The sequence below is a fragment of the Galendromus occidentalis genome, unplaced genomic scaffold (genome assembly GCF_000255335.2).
Source record: "Galendromus occidentalis unplaced genomic scaffold, Mocc_1.1 scf7180000075420, whole genome shotgun sequence".
In the NCBI taxonomy this organism is placed as follows: domain Eukaryota; kingdom Metazoa; phylum Arthropoda; class Arachnida; order Mesostigmata; family Phytoseiidae; genus Galendromus; species Galendromus occidentalis.
Window position 1 is genome coordinate 9483 of NW_003803410.1, and position 17408 is coordinate 26890.

The 17408-nt window shown below is 51.1% G+C and overlaps 4 protein-coding genes across 4 annotated transcripts; 3 read left to right on the forward strand and 1 right to left on the reverse strand.

The window, feature by feature from the left end:
* Window positions 1-544: 544 nt before the first annotated feature.
* On the forward strand, window positions 545-1848 carry LOC100902760 (pyrroline-5-carboxylate reductase 3). Its single transcript, XM_003737185.1, has 4 exons — window positions 545-678; window positions 779-1035; window positions 1129-1437; window positions 1666-1848. Exons 1-4 carry the CDS (start codon window positions 585-587, stop codon window positions 1840-1842), a joined length of 837 nt encoding a protein of 278 aa, XP_003737233.1. The 5' UTR covers window positions 545-584; the 3' UTR covers window positions 1843-1848.
* Window positions 1849-2941: 1093 nt separating this feature from the next.
* LOC100908758 (zinc finger protein 16-like) lies at window positions 2942-4339 on the forward strand. The gene is made up of 5 exons (XM_029113294.1): window positions 2942-3055; window positions 3153-3402; window positions 3516-3708; window positions 3815-4007; window positions 4172-4339. Exons 1-5 carry the CDS (start codon window positions 2942-2944, stop codon window positions 4337-4339), a joined length of 918 nt encoding a protein of 305 aa, XP_028969127.1.
* Window positions 4340-4907: 568 nt separating this feature from the next.
* LOC100902910 (proton myo-inositol cotransporter) lies at window positions 4908-14882 on the reverse strand. The gene is made up of 13 exons (XM_003737186.2): window positions 14753-14882; window positions 14561-14633; window positions 10950-11062; window positions 10609-10840; window positions 9833-9992; window positions 9642-9727; window positions 9442-9561; window positions 9222-9322; window positions 8972-9140; window positions 8720-8828; window positions 8432-8640; window positions 5506-5658; window positions 4908-5414 (listed from the first exon to the last, which is right to left on the reverse strand). Exons 2-13 carry the CDS (start codon window positions 14598-14600, stop codon window positions 5278-5280), a joined length of 1629 nt encoding a protein of 542 aa, XP_003737234.1. The 5' UTR covers window positions 14601-14633; window positions 14753-14882; the 3' UTR covers window positions 4908-5277.
* On the forward strand, window positions 6439-8302 carry LOC100903055 (WD repeat-containing protein 61). The gene is made up of 2 exons (XM_003737187.2): window positions 6439-6520; window positions 6845-8302. The coding sequence occupies exon 2, from the start codon at window positions 6968-6970 to the stop codon at window positions 7898-7900; it is 933 nt and encodes a 310-aa protein (XP_003737235.1). The 5' UTR covers window positions 6439-6520; window positions 6845-6967; the 3' UTR covers window positions 7901-8302.
* Window positions 14883-17408: the final 2526 nt, after the last annotated feature.

Below are 17408 nucleotides of genomic sequence, written 5' to 3' on the forward strand. Positions count from 1 at the left end.
TCGGCTTTCATGAATCACTTCGATGTCTTAGATATTCCTCGGATTATTCACGCCTCCCTTGAGCGGTCCTCAATCGCCATGAGGCTCTCCTGCCTACATCGATGGTCCGCTGCCGTTTCGTGGTGCAACGATGGACAAGTTTGCACTCACACTGATGGAGAGATCTTCGCATCTCGCGGAGTCGATGACATGATCACGGAGCTTCCGAATGCTATGACCTATAACAATGGCTTTTGAGCACACGCTCGATAACTTGTTCCCCTCTTCCAGGGAAAACCCGCTCCCTCCCTACATCTGGCAAGGGAATGAATATCGCATTGAAAAGAAGAGGGATCTCCAGAAAACAGATTCGTGGTGAGAGTAGGCAAGTCATGGGACGGGATGATATCGTCATTCGACTCTGAGTAATCAAGAAAGAGGCTAGCTTTGTCAACAGATAACGCAAAGCACCCGGGAGAATCTCGGCAACTTTCCCCTCTTGAAAATCGCGGCGTGCGATCGAAGGAAATTTCAGTCCCCTCTCGAGAACTATCCGTCGCGTGGCGGACAGCGAGAACGCAGGATCCCCCTGCGAGCTCAGCGAGATGCAGTCGCTCCCACGGATGCGGAGCGTTGGACTTATTGGAGCCGGAAAAATGGCGAAAGCGATTGCCAACGGCATCTTGAGCACGAACCGAGGTTTGTGGGTTTCTTATGTTGACCGTGTTTTTGTGGATCATTCGGTTTATCCATGAATGCTCGCGACCCATTGCGCAAGGGATCCGAGTTCCCATTCCAGCGGCAGAGCTCTCGAGAGACAAATCCATCAAAGTAATGGCTTCCTGTCCGCGAGAAGAGCTCCTGCGAGCGCTGCCCGATGATTGTCGTTCTACAACGAATAATCTGGAGACTGTGGAAAACAGTGATTTAATCATAATAGCGGTCAAACCCGATGTTGTCAGATCGGTGCTAGATGAAATCTGTCCAAAGATTGACCCGAAAAAGCATGTGGTGATGTCCATCGCTGCCGGCGTGACGGTTTCCACTTTCGAGGAGGTATTCTGGCGATTTTCTTCCTTATTCTGGATCTATCGAGGATCTTCTCTGAGACGAAACTTCTCATGGAGAGTTGTTGCTCGACATTCCCAGGCGCTTCCTGCGGGCACGAATATAGTGCGTGTGATGCCCAACATAGCCTGCGAAGTTCGCGAAGGAGCCACTGTGTACTACACCCGAGGCGAATCGAACGAGTTAGGTCAGATCACGCAAGCAGTGTTCGCACCAATATCACCGATTTGCCAGCGAATACTCGATGAAAAGCTCATGGATGCAGCGACTGCGCTCAGCGGGAGTGGTACCGCTTATGTTCTTTACATCATCGAGGCTCTGGTAGACGCAGGAGTCCGACAAGGGTTTTCCAGAGAAGTTGCTCTCCGATTGGCTACGCAAACTGTCCAGGTTGGTGGAACATGAAAATTGAAGTCTTCTGGTGAAGCTCAAGGATCGTTTCGTGAATGATGGCTAGGGCTGAAGATTTTTCGCAACAAGGTTCCGCCGAATTCGCGGCCCCCATTGAAACTCTACGAGGAGCAGCCGGAAATTTCCGCGGAAAGTCGCGGGAGGAGGCGGTCCGCAAAAGATCTTCAGCCCCAATGATGGCTCCCTAAAACAAAAATGACTTTGAAGGGCGCAGCTCGACTTATCCACGACAGTGGACGGAGTCCGACTGAACTCAAAGACTACGTCACCTCTCCCGGCGGGACGACTTCGGAGGGACTCTTCGTGTTGGAGAAATACGCGGTGAAATCCGCCATTCACGATGCGGTTCACAGCGCGCGGAAGAAGAGCGATGTTCTGAGATAGCCAGCATGTCCAAGAATATTGATTATTTATTCAGTACAGTGAAATGGAAATAAAAGGCTCGATCTCCTCGGGAGTCGCATTTCTGTGTTCCTCGAGCGATGTTCCAGGGAGATCCAGGGACTCGGGCCATGCCTCCGTCTCAAATGAACGGACTGCACGAACATTGCGGAAGCTCTTTGCGGATATTAAGTGATCCAAATAGACAGGGAACTCCGAGGGAAGGTCTAGAAGGTTTCAGAGGCAGCTTACCAGACGCTCCCTACCAGCCGTAAAGTTTCACGGTCAAGGGAAGCGACCGCAATCTCGATCCCGGTCGTTCTCGCGCGTTGAGCAGCGGAAAGCGTGTCCTGTGACAATTTTCTTCCTCGAACATATTCACATTGAATGAGGCTCCTCTCAAAACATTCTCTATTTCGGGTCATTGTGTCGACGTGAGTTTCCCGAGGGGACTGGGAACATCCCGAGAGAATCCGAATCCCTCATCGCTCTTGCGGGGCAATCCACCGTTGTTGTAGATGCGGCCGGGTCGCGCTGCTGCTCGAGGTCGGTCGCCTCATCCGGTTTTCTGGAGCGACGTCAATTGAATTCGAGAATTCTCGATGGCCTCAATCGGATCCAACATGAAATCCTCCGAGGATTCTCTCCTGGGATGCATTCTTCGGATGAGCCCTCTGTCATCGCAAAATGTGATGATGACTCAATATGATTCTCAACGAGGCCGATGGATTCAGCCTTCTCTCCTCGCTGGAGCTCATGAAGACACAGAGAAGCAGCAGCAACAGCAGCGGCATCGTGAGCAGAGCCGATGCCGACGAGCGACAGCTCTTCCCCCTCCTCGCTCAGATTTGTCCCCCTCGGATTCTGTCCCATGTACTCCGACAGCCGAGCTCCCCGATGACAGCTGGCCTCAACGACTTCATTTGGGTCGCTCCGTCGCAGTGCTCACTGGCTGAGAGCAACCCGATACCTCATCGTTGTGGTGCTGGCTCCGAACCATCATGTGCGCGTGCGTTTGCAGCGAATCCTTGCACGAGTTTGGTCTCCGTTATGAAAATGTTTTGAAGCCGGCGATGTGTATTGGACCGTTTTATACTTCACAATGAAACCGTCGAAACTACTCCTAGTTCAAGTAGATTCTGACGGTAAAACATTTTACCATTGCAAGTACTGTGAGTATCGGAGCAAGAATCATACGAACGCGAAAGTGCACCAGGTGAGTACGATGGCCTCTGCTCGACTATCACGTAGATTTATGCTCGAATATCGAATCTCAGTAATTTTTCAGTTGGCAATTGAATGAACGTTTCCAGAGAATTCACTCAAATGAGCGACCCCATGTCTGCGACTTCTGCAGTTATGCCTCCAACTCGGCCTCCAACCTCAAGAAGCATTTGTTGCAACATTCCAATGTGGCTTTCACGTGTGCTCATTGCTCTTATTCCACAAAATCGAAGCAGTATCTGAAGAAACACATGAGATCACACTCCGAGGAAACAAACGTCACGGACATATTCTGGTGTTCGCTCTGCCATCTGTACGAGCTTCCACAGGGAGTCGAAGGTGTACAGCGTTCGGAATATGATGGAAAATGATGATGAATCGAATTTGCGGAAGCCTGTCTTCGTCGTATTCGTCATAACGACCTGGTGAATGACCGAGTTGTGTCCCTGCAGAGCATCTGAGATCGTCCAAGCACAAGCTGATGGTTTCGAAGTTCCCTCATCGATGTTCCTCATGTGAAGCAGGATTTTTCGAGCCCGTCAGTCTCGCTATCCATACCGAGGTGGAACATTCGACCGATAAGCATCATTGCAATCGATGCAGCTATTCGTCAACTTCGGGAGTTCTCCTCAAAGCGCACATGAGGTTCGATGAATTCCACATGCTTGTATGAATAGTAAACAACCATTTTCGACTGAGTCGGGTCCCATCCATAAAGCCCTTGACATATCTTCGAACATTGACTTTTTAGGAATGTCCACGAAGGAGCTCAGGACTTCCAATGCGGATGGTGCGGCGAGCGATTTCTACTCGAAGAAAGTCAACGAGAACACGTTCTGCAAAATCTTCTATTGCAAACCATCGAAAGAAGGGCTAGGTTGTCATGTGCATTCTGTCGAAAAACATTTCAGCATAAAGACGTCGTTCGGAAGCACGAAGTCGAGGTGAGAAGGAGATCTGAGTTCTCAGTAATTCCACGTGATTCCGTGGCGTTCAAGCGAGGCTCGGGAGCTCCGTATGCAAGGTCCTGGGCGATCGCTCCGACTTTATGAGTGCGCGGAAGGTTCATTACTTCTCAATGAGGCCTTCGCGAATACTTCCTTTCCAGGAGCATTCATTCATCACAACAGGTCGCATACGGTGCTGTGTTTGCAGAAAGACATTCCGCACAAAGAAGAGTCACAGAGCTCACATCTGCCAGAAACGAAGAACAGAACAGCCGGTGCTCCACTGCGTTTCGAAGACTAGTCAGGACTCGTTCCACTCGACATTCTGAGCCCTCCCCGCGAGCGCCGTACAGCGGCATCGAATATGAGCGACGAGCGTCGTCTCGAAAAGATAGCAAGCTTAGAATAGCGACGAAAATAAAAAACTCATTTGATATTGGGCACTCTGATCTATCCCAACCTTTTCGAGTGGGAAGCCGATGATAATCATTTGAATAATTTATCGGTGGAATCTGATTTTCGGGCGAAGTGATGATGTACAATCTGAATCACATGGGAAAGCACGGATGGACTTGCTTCCCAGGTGCTTCGCGATGAGATTCTCGTAGCTTTCATCGCTCGCTGTCCATCCTAAATCTGAATCCATCCAGAATCCCCGAGTCGGCACGGCATCTAGTGCGCCTCTCACCGGCGACTCTCCCTAGTTTATCGAAGGTAAAAGGGAGGAAAGGACACGGGGAAAAGTAAAGTGAAAGTCTAACGGCGATCTTCCTCAACGTAATGATATTGAATGCATACGGACGAGTCTCGGCCACACTGACTCCGATAAGCAGAGGGAAAGGGACTGCATGGAACGACCGATCAAAAAATCTGATAGACCTAGGGAAGACGACCGAGGAATCCCGGTAAGTCATGTTTATGGACATCAAATTTGACCCATATATCACTCAGATCGATATATACAAAAATATAATGCGGATCAACATGGCTGATGGCACGACCTCTTAGAAAAAGAGCATCGAGGAATCGATGGGCATCACAGAACTTCTCACAGCGCTCTGTATAAATATCTTAAATTATAGTTCGCCTAGCACAAGATCTATGGAAATTTCATGCGATTGAGCATCAGAGACAAAGCTCTCTTAAGATGTGTCTCGGCTCGAAGGAGAAGACAGCACCCCGGTAGAATGTCAACGATCATAGTCAACGTTCAGAATAAGCGAGAGGATATTCCGAAACCGATGGAAGGAATGGATAGCGGAGCGCCTCAATGTCGGGATATCGTGACCGCCTGGTTCGAACGTGCTTTCACGTCTTCCAAGGAAGTGTTCTTCGTCTCAGGCTGCATGAAGTAGAAGAAAATGAATCCGGCAACGGCACAGACAGCATAGAGCAAGAAGGCTCCTGAAAGTCAGGGGAATTGTTAGACATTTATCACTCCCATCGTCATCAGGCATCTCCCCTTCGTTGGGTGTCCCCAGCTACGCGAACTCACCCTGCTGTGTGAGAGCTTCAGTGAGGGACAGGAACGTCATCGCGACTAAGAAATTGAAGAGCCAATTGAAGGATGTCGCGATTGAGAAGCATGTGGAGCGGCACCACAGCGGGTACAATTCGCTGTTTACGGTCCAAGGCATGGGACCCATTCCTGGAATAAAGAAGTATAATTCCATTGTCTTTTCGCAGATTCTTTCCGATTCTTCTCGAAAGCCACCGGCAGAGCTGCAGCCGTTTTCAGGAGAGTAACTCGAACAAGGAGTTTGCGAAAATCTGTGACGAGTCTTTGTTTGGTCGAGCTGAACATCAGAGGGGACGAGGAAGCCGGTTGGTCACTGTCGGGGTGCTTCCGCGAAGGCGAAAGGAAAAGACTTGGAATGCCCTCTCGCAATTGGATTCACAAGCCTGAGGCGCGCCATGGAGAATAAAATGCTAGAAGTGGCTTCGAGCACTCCAATTCTCCCTTCTGCATTGAGAAATGTCAGACTGGGCTTAGAATTCATCATTCAACTGGACACACGCCTGTCCTCTGACACCGAGTCCGCTCCGGGGAAATAAATAATAGTGTAATTGTCTGCAAGTTGATCCGATCATAATATCACATGGAAGAGTTTGGCAATTCCTCCCCATCTCCCCATGAGATGGGAGACTGCGCTGTCCCTCGGGGAGCGGCTCACATTCACTGACCAGAGTGAGCTCGACGCTCTCTATCTACAGCGATCGTTGAGTAGGAGTCGCGCAGGGATCCTCGCTGGGAAACGGGTCCAGAGTGAAGCTTGCCCGACGGAACGAGAACTTTAGATCTCGAAATTTGGCGGCAGTCCTTGAAATCCCGTCTTCTGCTGAGAAACCCCTCTCCCTAACCCGACTGCGGCTGCGCCCGGAGCGCGTCGGCTGCTTTCCGACCAATACAAACACTCGAGGCAGACCAGTGTGTCCGCGTGCAATATCACCGACTCTTCATTGCAAGAATACTAGAACCATGCGTCTTCGTTACTACCTCGACGCCGCCGGTGAGTTCCTAGGTCTGGGAGCTACGAGTTTCCCCGGCTCTTAGCCCGATAATCGACATGTTTCTGTTTCGATGGCTGTTGACGATTCCGTCCGCCTCATGCCGCCAGCACAAAAGCACGTGCACCGGGAAGTTCCCATGAGCGATCGATCGCCGGTCCCGCGCCTCATTGATGATGATCCTCGCGGAGAATTCCCCGCTCAATCAGTACCCCCGACACACGAGGCGCGATAGTTCCATTGCTTCGCCTTCCCTTACACTGAGGTCCTCCGCCGGGAATGATTCGAACTATATCAATCGTTTACGGATCCTCCCGGCTTTCTAGGTACCTTGTGAACCCGCTCGTTCGCCCGATTATCTGCTCGGAGCTTTCGGAAGGATTCGAGGACGAGTCGAATTAGCGAAATTGCCGATCACCCAGAATCGCGCCGATTATCCAAGAGCGGACATGGCGTTTTCTGTGCTCCAGACGAAAAGCGATGCTCACACGGAGGAGATCTGGGCATGCACCTGGGTCAGATCAGTCAAAACGAATGAGCACCTACTCATCACCGGAAGTCTCGATGATTCGGTCAAAGTTTGGGTCTGGGACGAGGATAGGCAACTAGAACTGAAACACACTCTCGAGGGTCATTGTCTCGGAGTGAACTCAGTCACTGCTAACGCGGAGGGCACTCTTCTGGCATCCAGCGCGTTGGACGCTACAGTGAAGTTTTGGGATTTGGAGTCCGGCGAAGAGACGAATGTTATCGAGTCTAATGAGCACCACGCTTGGAAAGTGGCTTTCTCGCCGGATTCTCGGCTCATCGCCGTGGGAACTCAGCAGAGGAAAGTCCATCTCTTCGAAGTCGAGAGTCGGAAGATGGTGGGGGACCTGGACACAACCGGGAAGTTCATCATGGCATTGACCTTTTCCCCGAATGGGAAATATCTGGCGACAGCGTCAATCGATGGACCTGTGAACATATACGACCTGCAAACATCGGCACTTCTGACAACTCTGGATGGCCACGCGATGCCTGTTCGAGGCATTGCTTTCTCTCCAGATTCCTCGATGCTCGTTACGGCTTCAGATGATAAACACATCAAGATCTATGAAGTCCGCCGATTGGATCAGAGCACCGATGTCCATCTAGCAGCCACGCTCTACGGCCACGGCAGCTGGGTCGCGGACGTGAAGTTCGCACCCGACGGCAAACGGTTCGCCACAGGCTCCGCCGACAACACGGTTAAGGTTTGGGACATCGGAGCGCGAGACTGCTTGCACACGTTTACCGCACACTCCCAACAAGTGACGGGGATCGCTTACAGCCCCAACGGGAGCCGCCTCGCTTCCATTTCGGATGATCGCAGCATAAACATCTACAACGTGCCTGTCTGAGACTTGTCGATTCTCTCGCTTCTGCTCCCCGATCCCACAGAGAAGTCATGTCCAGTGTGGCGGATGGAATCGAGCGATCCGGTTCGGGAGAAATTCCGTTTATCTACATTCGTCGCCGTTTCGAAGGTCGGAAGCTGGCAACGAATCCGGATAGGAATTTGTTTGTGGTCGATCCCTGAGCTTCCCCTCGAACTTCCTCTAATCTCTGATCTCATTTCAGGAGAGCGCGTGTACACCTTCAAGATGACTGATTTAGAGGGTAAACCCACGAAAAGTGCGCATCCCGCAAGGTTCTCACCCGACGACAAGTACTCTGAACAACGAGTACTTTGCAAGAAGAGGTTTGGGCTCCTGCCGACTCAGCAGCCGGCCCCGATCTATTAGGTTAATCTGCTGACGGGCATCCTCCTTTGGGTTTCTCCTTCGGCCATAATTCGTATTTCATGGTTTCGAATATTCCGTTTGAATAAACTCAAACCCTGTACATGAATCATTGCCGAGTCCTTTCGAGTATACTGTGCGAGCTCTCACCCGGTGCGAAGAACACGAGATAGAGACCGAGGCCTGTCAAAGTTATCCAGCCGAGATGATTCGGTACGGGGCACATCGACGTTTCCTTGATCCAGTCGACAGGATGCTGGGCAGTTTCATTGACGTGCCGTAGGACACAGGCAGCTTTCAGGCTATCTGCGTTGTGGTAGAAAGCGCAGAGACTGTCGGCGATGCAAGTCCCGCAAGTTCTGAGATCGGAATGTTGTCCTTAGAACTCGATTCGTGTCACCTTAACCACCGGATCCAAAAACCTGAATCAGAACCTACTCATATACGTCGCAGGGTGATGAGTCCGAGACGTTGAACGTGACCGCAGGGGAATTGATGTTACCAGCATAGAATGCGGCAGATAGCACTCCGAGCGAGAAGATTACGCCTTCGAGGGACAAATTTAGATGTTCACCGAGTCGAATTCGTCATATCATGATCGCTCATGGCAGCTTGGAATCGCCCGGAATAAAGAGAGGGCCCCGAAGGATTCTTCGGATTGCTAGTTACGGACGAAAGGGGATTCTTTACCGAGAAGCGAAGAGAGCGTAAGTGTTCGTCGACCGACTCGTTCAACGAGGAGCACGCCCACTATGGTGAAGGCAAAGTTGATGAAAGCCACTCCAGCGCTGAGCCAGATGGCCTGCGATTGATCCCGGAAGCCGGCCATCTCGATTATTGATGCCGAATAGTACATCACCTAGCGGACGAGGATACTTTAAGGGAATGCATAGAAAACTTCTCGCTGGGCATTCGGATAATCTTCAGGACAGATACTGACGGTGTTTATGGCTATGATTTGTTGGAAGACCATGAACATCACTCCGACGAGAAGTCGTTTCCGGAGGAAAGGGTCCGCGAGAACTTCGATGATCGCGCACGCTGTAAAAAGCCGCACCGTTTTCTTGGAGTGCGATCGAAAATTCTCCCGAGCGCTTTCGTATTCGCTCGTTGAATCGAGGCATTTCTCTCGGCGAGAGATGGAAACGGCTGCAACTTACACTTTTCAGCGTTGACTTCCTTGCCGCTCGCTTTGATTGCATTGAATTCATCTTCGATGTCAGCATTCTTACCGCGCAGCTTGCGTAACACTGTATAAGCTTCATCGTTGCGTCCTTTGCCTACGGGAGAACGTTCGTTGAGTTTTCGCTTCTTGAACAAATTCAGTGAGATTGCGTGGCGTTTCAGAACGCGAACCCACCAGCCAACCAACGCGGCGACTCAGGCATCCAGAGGAAGCCAGTGAATTGAAACACGGCAGGGACGGCTGCCAATCCAAGCATGAACCTGTACAATTAGAAAATGAATTACGATTACGTTTCCAACTTTCGCATTGGAATCGTCTTGCTCCCGCTCTTTCTCCCATGCTCGATCATTTGCCTCGGGATTTACCTCCATCCATTGTCAGGGTCCGTGCTGAATATTCCGTCTACGACGGCTGCGCAAAATTGTCCCGCAGTGATGAAGAGTTGGTTGATAGTGACCAACTTCCCCCGGTATTGCATGGGTGAAACTTCTGCGATGTACAGCGGGACGGTCATCGAGGACAAGCCTTGGGAACGGAGGTTTAGGTTAGGAGGGTGCGAACGAGTGATACGAAAAGGCTCTGCAGCTCTGGTCAACGCGTCACGTCGCTCCAGAGCCGCAGACCGCAATGCAATGACGTTTAGCTGAGCCCTTATTTTTGAGACGATTACTCGGGGGCTGTATGGGCTGCTTCAACGGAGCGGGCTAGGCCCTGACCGCGAAGGCATTTTTCCGAGATTTCCGAATCTCTCTTCGCCGATCCGAAGATACAGATTCTGTCTGGCGAGACGCTCAGATTCCAAGGTGCGCAATAATTCTGGAATCGAGTGATATATCCCGTATCCCATTGAGTAGGAGAAGTCGATGAAATAGAAACGCGATCGTGAAGTTCTTCCCGATGGTATGCGGGCTGTTATCCTTAATCAAAGCAAAAGACGCTTCCCCGTGTTCTCGTCTCCCCGCCAGCGATGGCTCACGCACCTAGTCGAGAAAGATGCCGGGAGCTTGGAACGTTCATGAGCTTACTATGAGCGTTCGTTCGGGCTGGAGCCGCTCGTTGACATGCCTCGCTGCGGCTCAGATCAGAGAGCCGACTGAATTCGACGAGGAAAAGCTTCGCAATATTGAGAACGGACACGTACCCACTCCGAATCCGACAATCAATCTACCGGATAGTAGCCACCAGCGACTCTGAGCACCGGCCATCAATCCTGAGCCCAGAGTGAAGAGACTCGACGCGATGATGACGATGAACTTGCGGCCTAACAGGTCGTTGAGCTTACCGGCTAGGATGGCGAACAACCAAGCTCCAGCGATTGTTATCGCTACCACCCACTCTTGCCACACCAGATCAAGTTTGAAGTGATCTCTGAGCTGGAAATGGATCGTTCGATTCTTAGGGACCTTCGACGGGCTGATGAGATTTTCAGATGAGGGCTCCTCCTCGGTCTCGGACCGATCTTCGCGTCGAAGAACTCCTTACCTGAAGTAGAGCTCCCGATACAACACCGGTATCATATCCGAAGAGAAAACCACCAACGGCAGACAACAGAGCCGCGACGTAGAGGTAAACGGTGGTCTGGACATTCGCCGGGCCTGGAATCAGAGGACTTCGTTCAGAAAGCTCTTTCAGAAGTCCCATTATCGTCGATTGAGGAACACTCGAGAAAACACTGGTTTTGGCGCTCCTTCACTCCCTCGACGTAATTGAAACGAGCAGCTCGACAACACCCGTGCAGCGGTTCTCCGAACGAAAAGCGGGGTCTCTCCGTACTAGGGACTCTTGATTTCCCCTCATTTCCCTAATCACTTATCAGTTCGCTCCGCTGGTAATCAAATGTAGGTGACTATGACGCTGCAGAGTGGGGAGGGAAGAATGTGTCCACAACAGACATTCCTGTCAAACAATACAAGTCTCGATCTTTTGGAAAAATTCGAGAGTCAACGGGCGTCAATCACTGCCTCGGCCGACGGCATAGGATAAGTAATCAGGGAGAGGGATCACCCTTGGTGCCCAGGGGAGGAGACACGTAGAGTCAAATCGGAAAAACAACATTTCAACCAGCGGATGGAGAGTAGTCCGCGAGCGAGCTTGTCAAAATACTTCGCCCGGAATTCTCAGCGTTTCGGCTTCCAATCACGGATTGGACTCCTTCCCGGGATAATGAACTCTATTGCCTCAGCTTATCAGCTGCCTCTGAAGCTATGGATGGCTTCCGCGCGAGTCGATCACACGCGCGCCATTCGAAAGGGCTGCTAAGCCCCATCTTATCTGATTTTGATGCTGCGTCACGGATATCGCTGCGATCCGGTAATACACTCGTCGAGATGTCTACGGGTCTACGTTTCGGGATTCAGGAGTCGTCAGCTCGCGGAGAGGGTCATTGTCTTGTTCTACCGATCGATAACAGATGCATATACATAGAATCATTCTCCCAAAACTGATATTCGCTCCCGCGACGTGCGGGAATCGGAATGTCGATCGAGCTATCGATTCATCCCTCGTAGATTTCCGGAGGGCTGTTCCGATGACGCAGCATGTGACGGTGCTCCGGAAAATTATAGTCTCTGGTCGGACCATATTCGTCTCGGAAAATGTTTCGCGACAACATGTGTCACCTGATCGATTCGATTCTCCGTCCATCGAGTCTGTCGTCTCCTCCTCCTAAATTCTCGCCAGGGACGAATAGTAATGACAGGGATTGATAGTATACATAATCGAATAAGCGATAGTCTGAGCCGGATTCGAGGAGATTTTCTCAGGCGCTGTTTTGATCATTTGTGTAGACGAAGCGCGACCAATTCACCTAGCGATTTCCGACTCAGCATCCTGCGATACGAGGGAATGCTGAACTTCTCCTCTTCGGATGAACATGCAGCATCTATCAGTCTTTGTCCATGATCTCAGGAGCGGACTACCTATATGTCGTATATGTCGTTTCGGGTGAAGAAGCATTGATGATTTTCCTGCAAGCGGATTTATGCATTCAGAAGGAGCAGATGAATATTCTCGAACAGAAGTGAGCCTCTGTCTGTCGGTGGCCGCCAAGACCGCGGAATGCAACGGAGTGCGGCAAACATGAGTCATACTCTACGTTTGTCAGAAATCTCAAGTCCCACGGAAAGACTGAGCGCGCGTGTGCACCCTGTCGAGACGTCCTGTAGCTAAGCTCCGCAAAGGAGCTGCGCCTACATTCCTTCAAATAAGCGCCATGAGCTTGCTGCTGCTGCTGCTGCTGCGTGAGAGCAACGCGCAACGAGGAGCGCTCCCTCAGAAGTTCCGAGATTCCTGTGCGGAATGACTCATTGGAGCGACATCGAGACTTTCGGAGGGATTCTAAAGGGAGTCCCGCTTCTTGAGCTCTTCAGAATATGCGGCAGAATAATCCCACTCCGATCAGTGGGTATTCATCGGTCGAAATGTACACAGCAGCGAGGAAAACATTCCATCGTGAACTGATAGTGGGAACGAGTTTGCACTGCCAGCCTGCAGTGGCATACGCGGCCATATCAGGTACGGGGAAGGTGCATGTCCTGTACCGTCGACGAGCAAGCTCCTGTCAGACCTAGTCGAAACCCAGCTGCTGGATTTCTTGATGGCTGGGAAACAAAACGCCTCGCTCGCAACCATCTGGGCTATGAACGACGACGTTCCGATGAGGGAGAAAGGGTACGCCTCGAACGCGAGTAGAATGCAGAAGCGAAGCGGATAGCTCGCTATTTCCAATTTTGCGCGGGATCCCACCAAGCTCATATGTTTCTGAATGTCTGTATGGAGGTTTCATCAAGGGATCCATGTTATTTGAGAGAGTCGCTAAAAACAGACGACTCGCGAAGGGCGGGAGAAGTCCGCAACGCAAAACTCAATTTACGGTGTTGTTCCCGTGGTTTGTTCGATCGTCAGCGAAAAACTAAAGATGTGTCAGAAGTCGGGAGCGCTCTCGAACCCGATGTGATGTTCCTGGCGGAAAGCCGCTGCGAGCGTCGAGTCCGCTGCAGGAGTTCTTATGAGCAGTATTGATACGTAGTCGCTCCTTTTCATATGGACAGCGCGTTGAATGGAAGACGATATACAGTGTCCACATAGTGGGGGTCGCTTCCTCTCATTGCTCATGTTCGGAAGGGAGAGTCACCGGAATCATTTGGAAGTCATGCGAGCAGAGCATGCGATCGCTACGGGTGCGCACCCTTGGCGAGATACCCAGATATCGACAAACACCGTATAGTTTAGCACAGTTTGTGGCTTGTCTTTCTTCTTTGAAACTGACATTGATTCGGTCCCGTGGAGATTCCAGGTGTCAGCCCCGAAGACCTCAGGCGATTAAGAAATCGGCAATGCAGATCGATCTTGGACATGCCAGAGGCATCTGCACACTCACTGCTGCGACCGAGCAGCAGGTAATAGGCAATGATGATCCTGTATCCAGGGCCGCAGAGAGAAATTCTGGGCTCGGGGGAAATTCGGGCATGGACTTCTCTCGATCATGGTCTGTGATCTGTTACTAGAAAAGTGATGGAACGAATGAGTCGGAGCAGCAGTTTCCTTTCCATGCATCTTTTGAAGAGGGGGGAGATTTAGGACGCAGACCAAACCATTAGACTAAAGACTAAGCTGGGTGCCCCTCTGGAAACTCTGGGCCCGGGGAAAAGGTCCCGGCACTCCCCCCTCTCGTCGGGCCTGCCTGTATCCGCCACTATTCCTGATCCATCAATGCCAGGAACGACACAGACATTCGGGTACATTCAAGGTTTCAAGCAATAACAGCTGATGAAAATTTTAGCTCCCGGATTTCCATAATTATCCGGAGAGTTCGGAAGACGAGACTGAGCTCTATAGGCCGAACGGAATGAGGCTCTGAAGATCCTCTGAATGCCGGAGTTAGATGGCTGCCGGAGTCACCTCGGCATCCTCGCAGTTGCAAGAGGTGATGGAACTCCCGCGAGTCTGCGTCACATCTCGAGCGTCGCGCAACTCGGTGAAACACGAGCGATATATTCACAGAGATCATAAATGTGGCAGAAACGCCGCCCTTGCCTACCTAACTCTCTTTATGCTGAGAGCCATTGAGTCGCTATCATGCCGGTGGAACTAACCTGTCGCTGAGGTAGGGGTAAAACTTGGTCCTCCGTGCATCGCGGCAGATGAGTCTCGATTGAGCACCTCGATCTGGAAGCGGAGTACGAATGATGGAGGGATCCTAGAGCTAATACTCTTCCGAGGAGCACCTTTGAAGTACTATCGATTTTGTAGGTTTTGGGTTTTCGTTCAATTCGTTCTCCACTCACTTCTTCCCTGCGGATCTCTCTTCAGCTCGCAGGCACTCCGTCTGACCGTGCGATTGAGAGGAGAAAGGCAGTTCCGGGGAAAAATTTCGACAGATACCGCCAACAGTCGATAGCAGAATTCGAGCTCGTAATTCGGAAATTGGCAATGCAGATTGATTCCGTATATGTCCCTGAGACGAATCTGTTGGGAATTCCTTCTCCAATTGCCACACACAACACAAACGTCACCCGTCACGCTTTCTTGAGCCGAATCAGTGTTTCACCGATGAACAAACAGCTTCCGAATCGTTTTCCAGTCCCCGTGGATGACACTTTATAGCTCTGGACGTCTCTGCTCCACAGTCTGTAACTGCTGTCCAGAGCGCGCGGGATGATGCTAACTTATAGCCTTTCGAGAACTCAACATGAGGGGAGAGGGAACTAGGACCACGCGGTTTGCTCACAGCATCATGTTGAGCAAATTCCAGACTCGCCCATTTGCCTGTTTTTCCTACTCATCGACGGGAGCGCTTCCATCACATATCCGCGAATTTTGCCGTGATCCTTATGTGGCCCCACCGGATTAAGGAAGAACCCGCGAGTCGAAGGTGGACTCTCCTGCTTCTCATCGTACGGATACGCGCGGATATCTGGCTCCTACACCCGGAGACTTCAAGTGCAGAAATTTAATTCGAATTTTCTTGCCGACCCCAATCGTGAGGCAAGGCTCGAGACAGTGATATCCAGGCGAAAACTGAGCCCTCGACCCACTGTTCAAAGGCTCGCTCTGTATGTGCTCTCAGGAGAAAGGATTGGAGCGCCTCCAAAAAGAACTATTCCAAGAGTCTGACTCGGGGAAAGACGGCTCCTAGCAAGTGAACGCTGTCTTTTCACGCCGAACGGATCACCGGAAGCGAATTAGCTCTTCCCCCTATTGAGCTGGGAATGTCATACTTCCGATAATAATACGGACGAGTTGACAATCAGCGCCCCTCAGCCTCCCAGGAGTGCGAAAAACTCAGTCTGGTCGTATGACGATCGATCGAAGCCAAGGATTCGATCACACGCGCTTTCGAAAGCCTTTCTCTGAGAGCTATCTGTGAAGAGGTCACATGCTACCGTTCCCGGATACAGCCCGACGGACTCGAATCCGGTTTCAGAGCCCGATACCTCCCGAAGCTGCGGGGTGAGATGCAGTATTCATCCTTCTGTTTCCCCGTCGAGCTGTAGACTTCTCGGATAGCTTTTCCGAGCGTGTCGAGGGAGTTTCCGATTCAGCGAGTTTCCGATTATTTGCTTTTTCCGGGTCTGATGCGTAAATCACGGGGGACCACGCTACGGGCCTCGCTCCGTTTGGTCAGTGATGTGAATATTCCTCTGGCTGGCGCCTAGATCCACCGACCGACGGAATCGGAGAAGGACGATGCGTGTTCTCTCTCAGAGTTGGACAGGAACCAAGATGTGCAGAGGTCTCCGAGGATACTCCCTCAGAGGGTAAACCCTGAGTTTGCCGGGAGAGGGAAATCCGCCGATCGCTGCTCCGAGTGCTCAGATGGGTCGCAGCCCCTGCCGCCATCGAATGTTCGACGAACGGCTATGACAGCATCGATGTCTCCAGACAAGTATTCGATCATTAAATCGACGAATGTGGAAGGCCTCATAGACTTTCAGATCGAATATCTACAGAATCCATAATTGGATGATCGTCTGCGTGAGATGTTAACAGTGCTTTGCATCATTTATGGCGCTCGGGTCTCGTGACTTCCCAATATGACAGCCGTGACAGCTGGAATCCCAGCATCAAATGGAGCCGTGACAAAATTTTCTCAACTCAAGCGCGATCGGGTGCACTCGAATGAGCGAAGTCTCGCGTGATTTGAGCCGTATCCGCGATAACGTAACGAGGAATTCCAAGCGAAAAGACATTGTAAAGTAAATCACGGAACTAATCTGTTTTGCAAAGGGAGACGGCGTATATTCGGGGTCCTTCAACGGATTCCGTCAACCGTAGAAGTAGATGAGTTCTCACAGTAACCGCGGAAGATGCCTGGCCATCGTCCTGATCCTCGCTCGTGCCACCTACCCGAGGCGACATCTGGTCCATTTCAAACAACAGCTACATCAACACGAGCTCGAAACAACGGCGAAATATCATCTGACCAGCCGACCAACTTCGCCCGTTTCGGAGTCATAATTAAGTCGGATGTTTAGATGAGTAATTGGAACTCCATTCGTGATCGCCCTACGAGGTTATCAGGATTATCGTAATTGAAGTGGCATGACCCTATCTCGCATCCGCGTCCCAGGGAAGGAAATCGCCGGGTATTTACGGATTAGGGTGTTCGTCAAAATTTCCGTAGTCTCCCTGCGAATTGGCCATAGCGCTCCCAAGCGGTCTCCGTGGCTAGCCAAAATGTGAGCGAGACGGCGAGCCGTCGCGCTCGAGGTATCATAAACTTGAATCGCCGCGTTGTTGTATCCCGTCTGTGACTGGATACCCATAACCAGCCACGGGGTAGTACATACACCGTTACCTCGACGTGTGCTCGAAAAGGACCTACTCTTGTGACCAGAGAAGAAAATGTCAATCGGCCCGTCTTCTTAGAGGGAAATGGCCAAGCAGTCGTTGTCATCGAAAATTTCCTGCCCGTTGAGGTGTTTCTGGACTCTTCGGTTC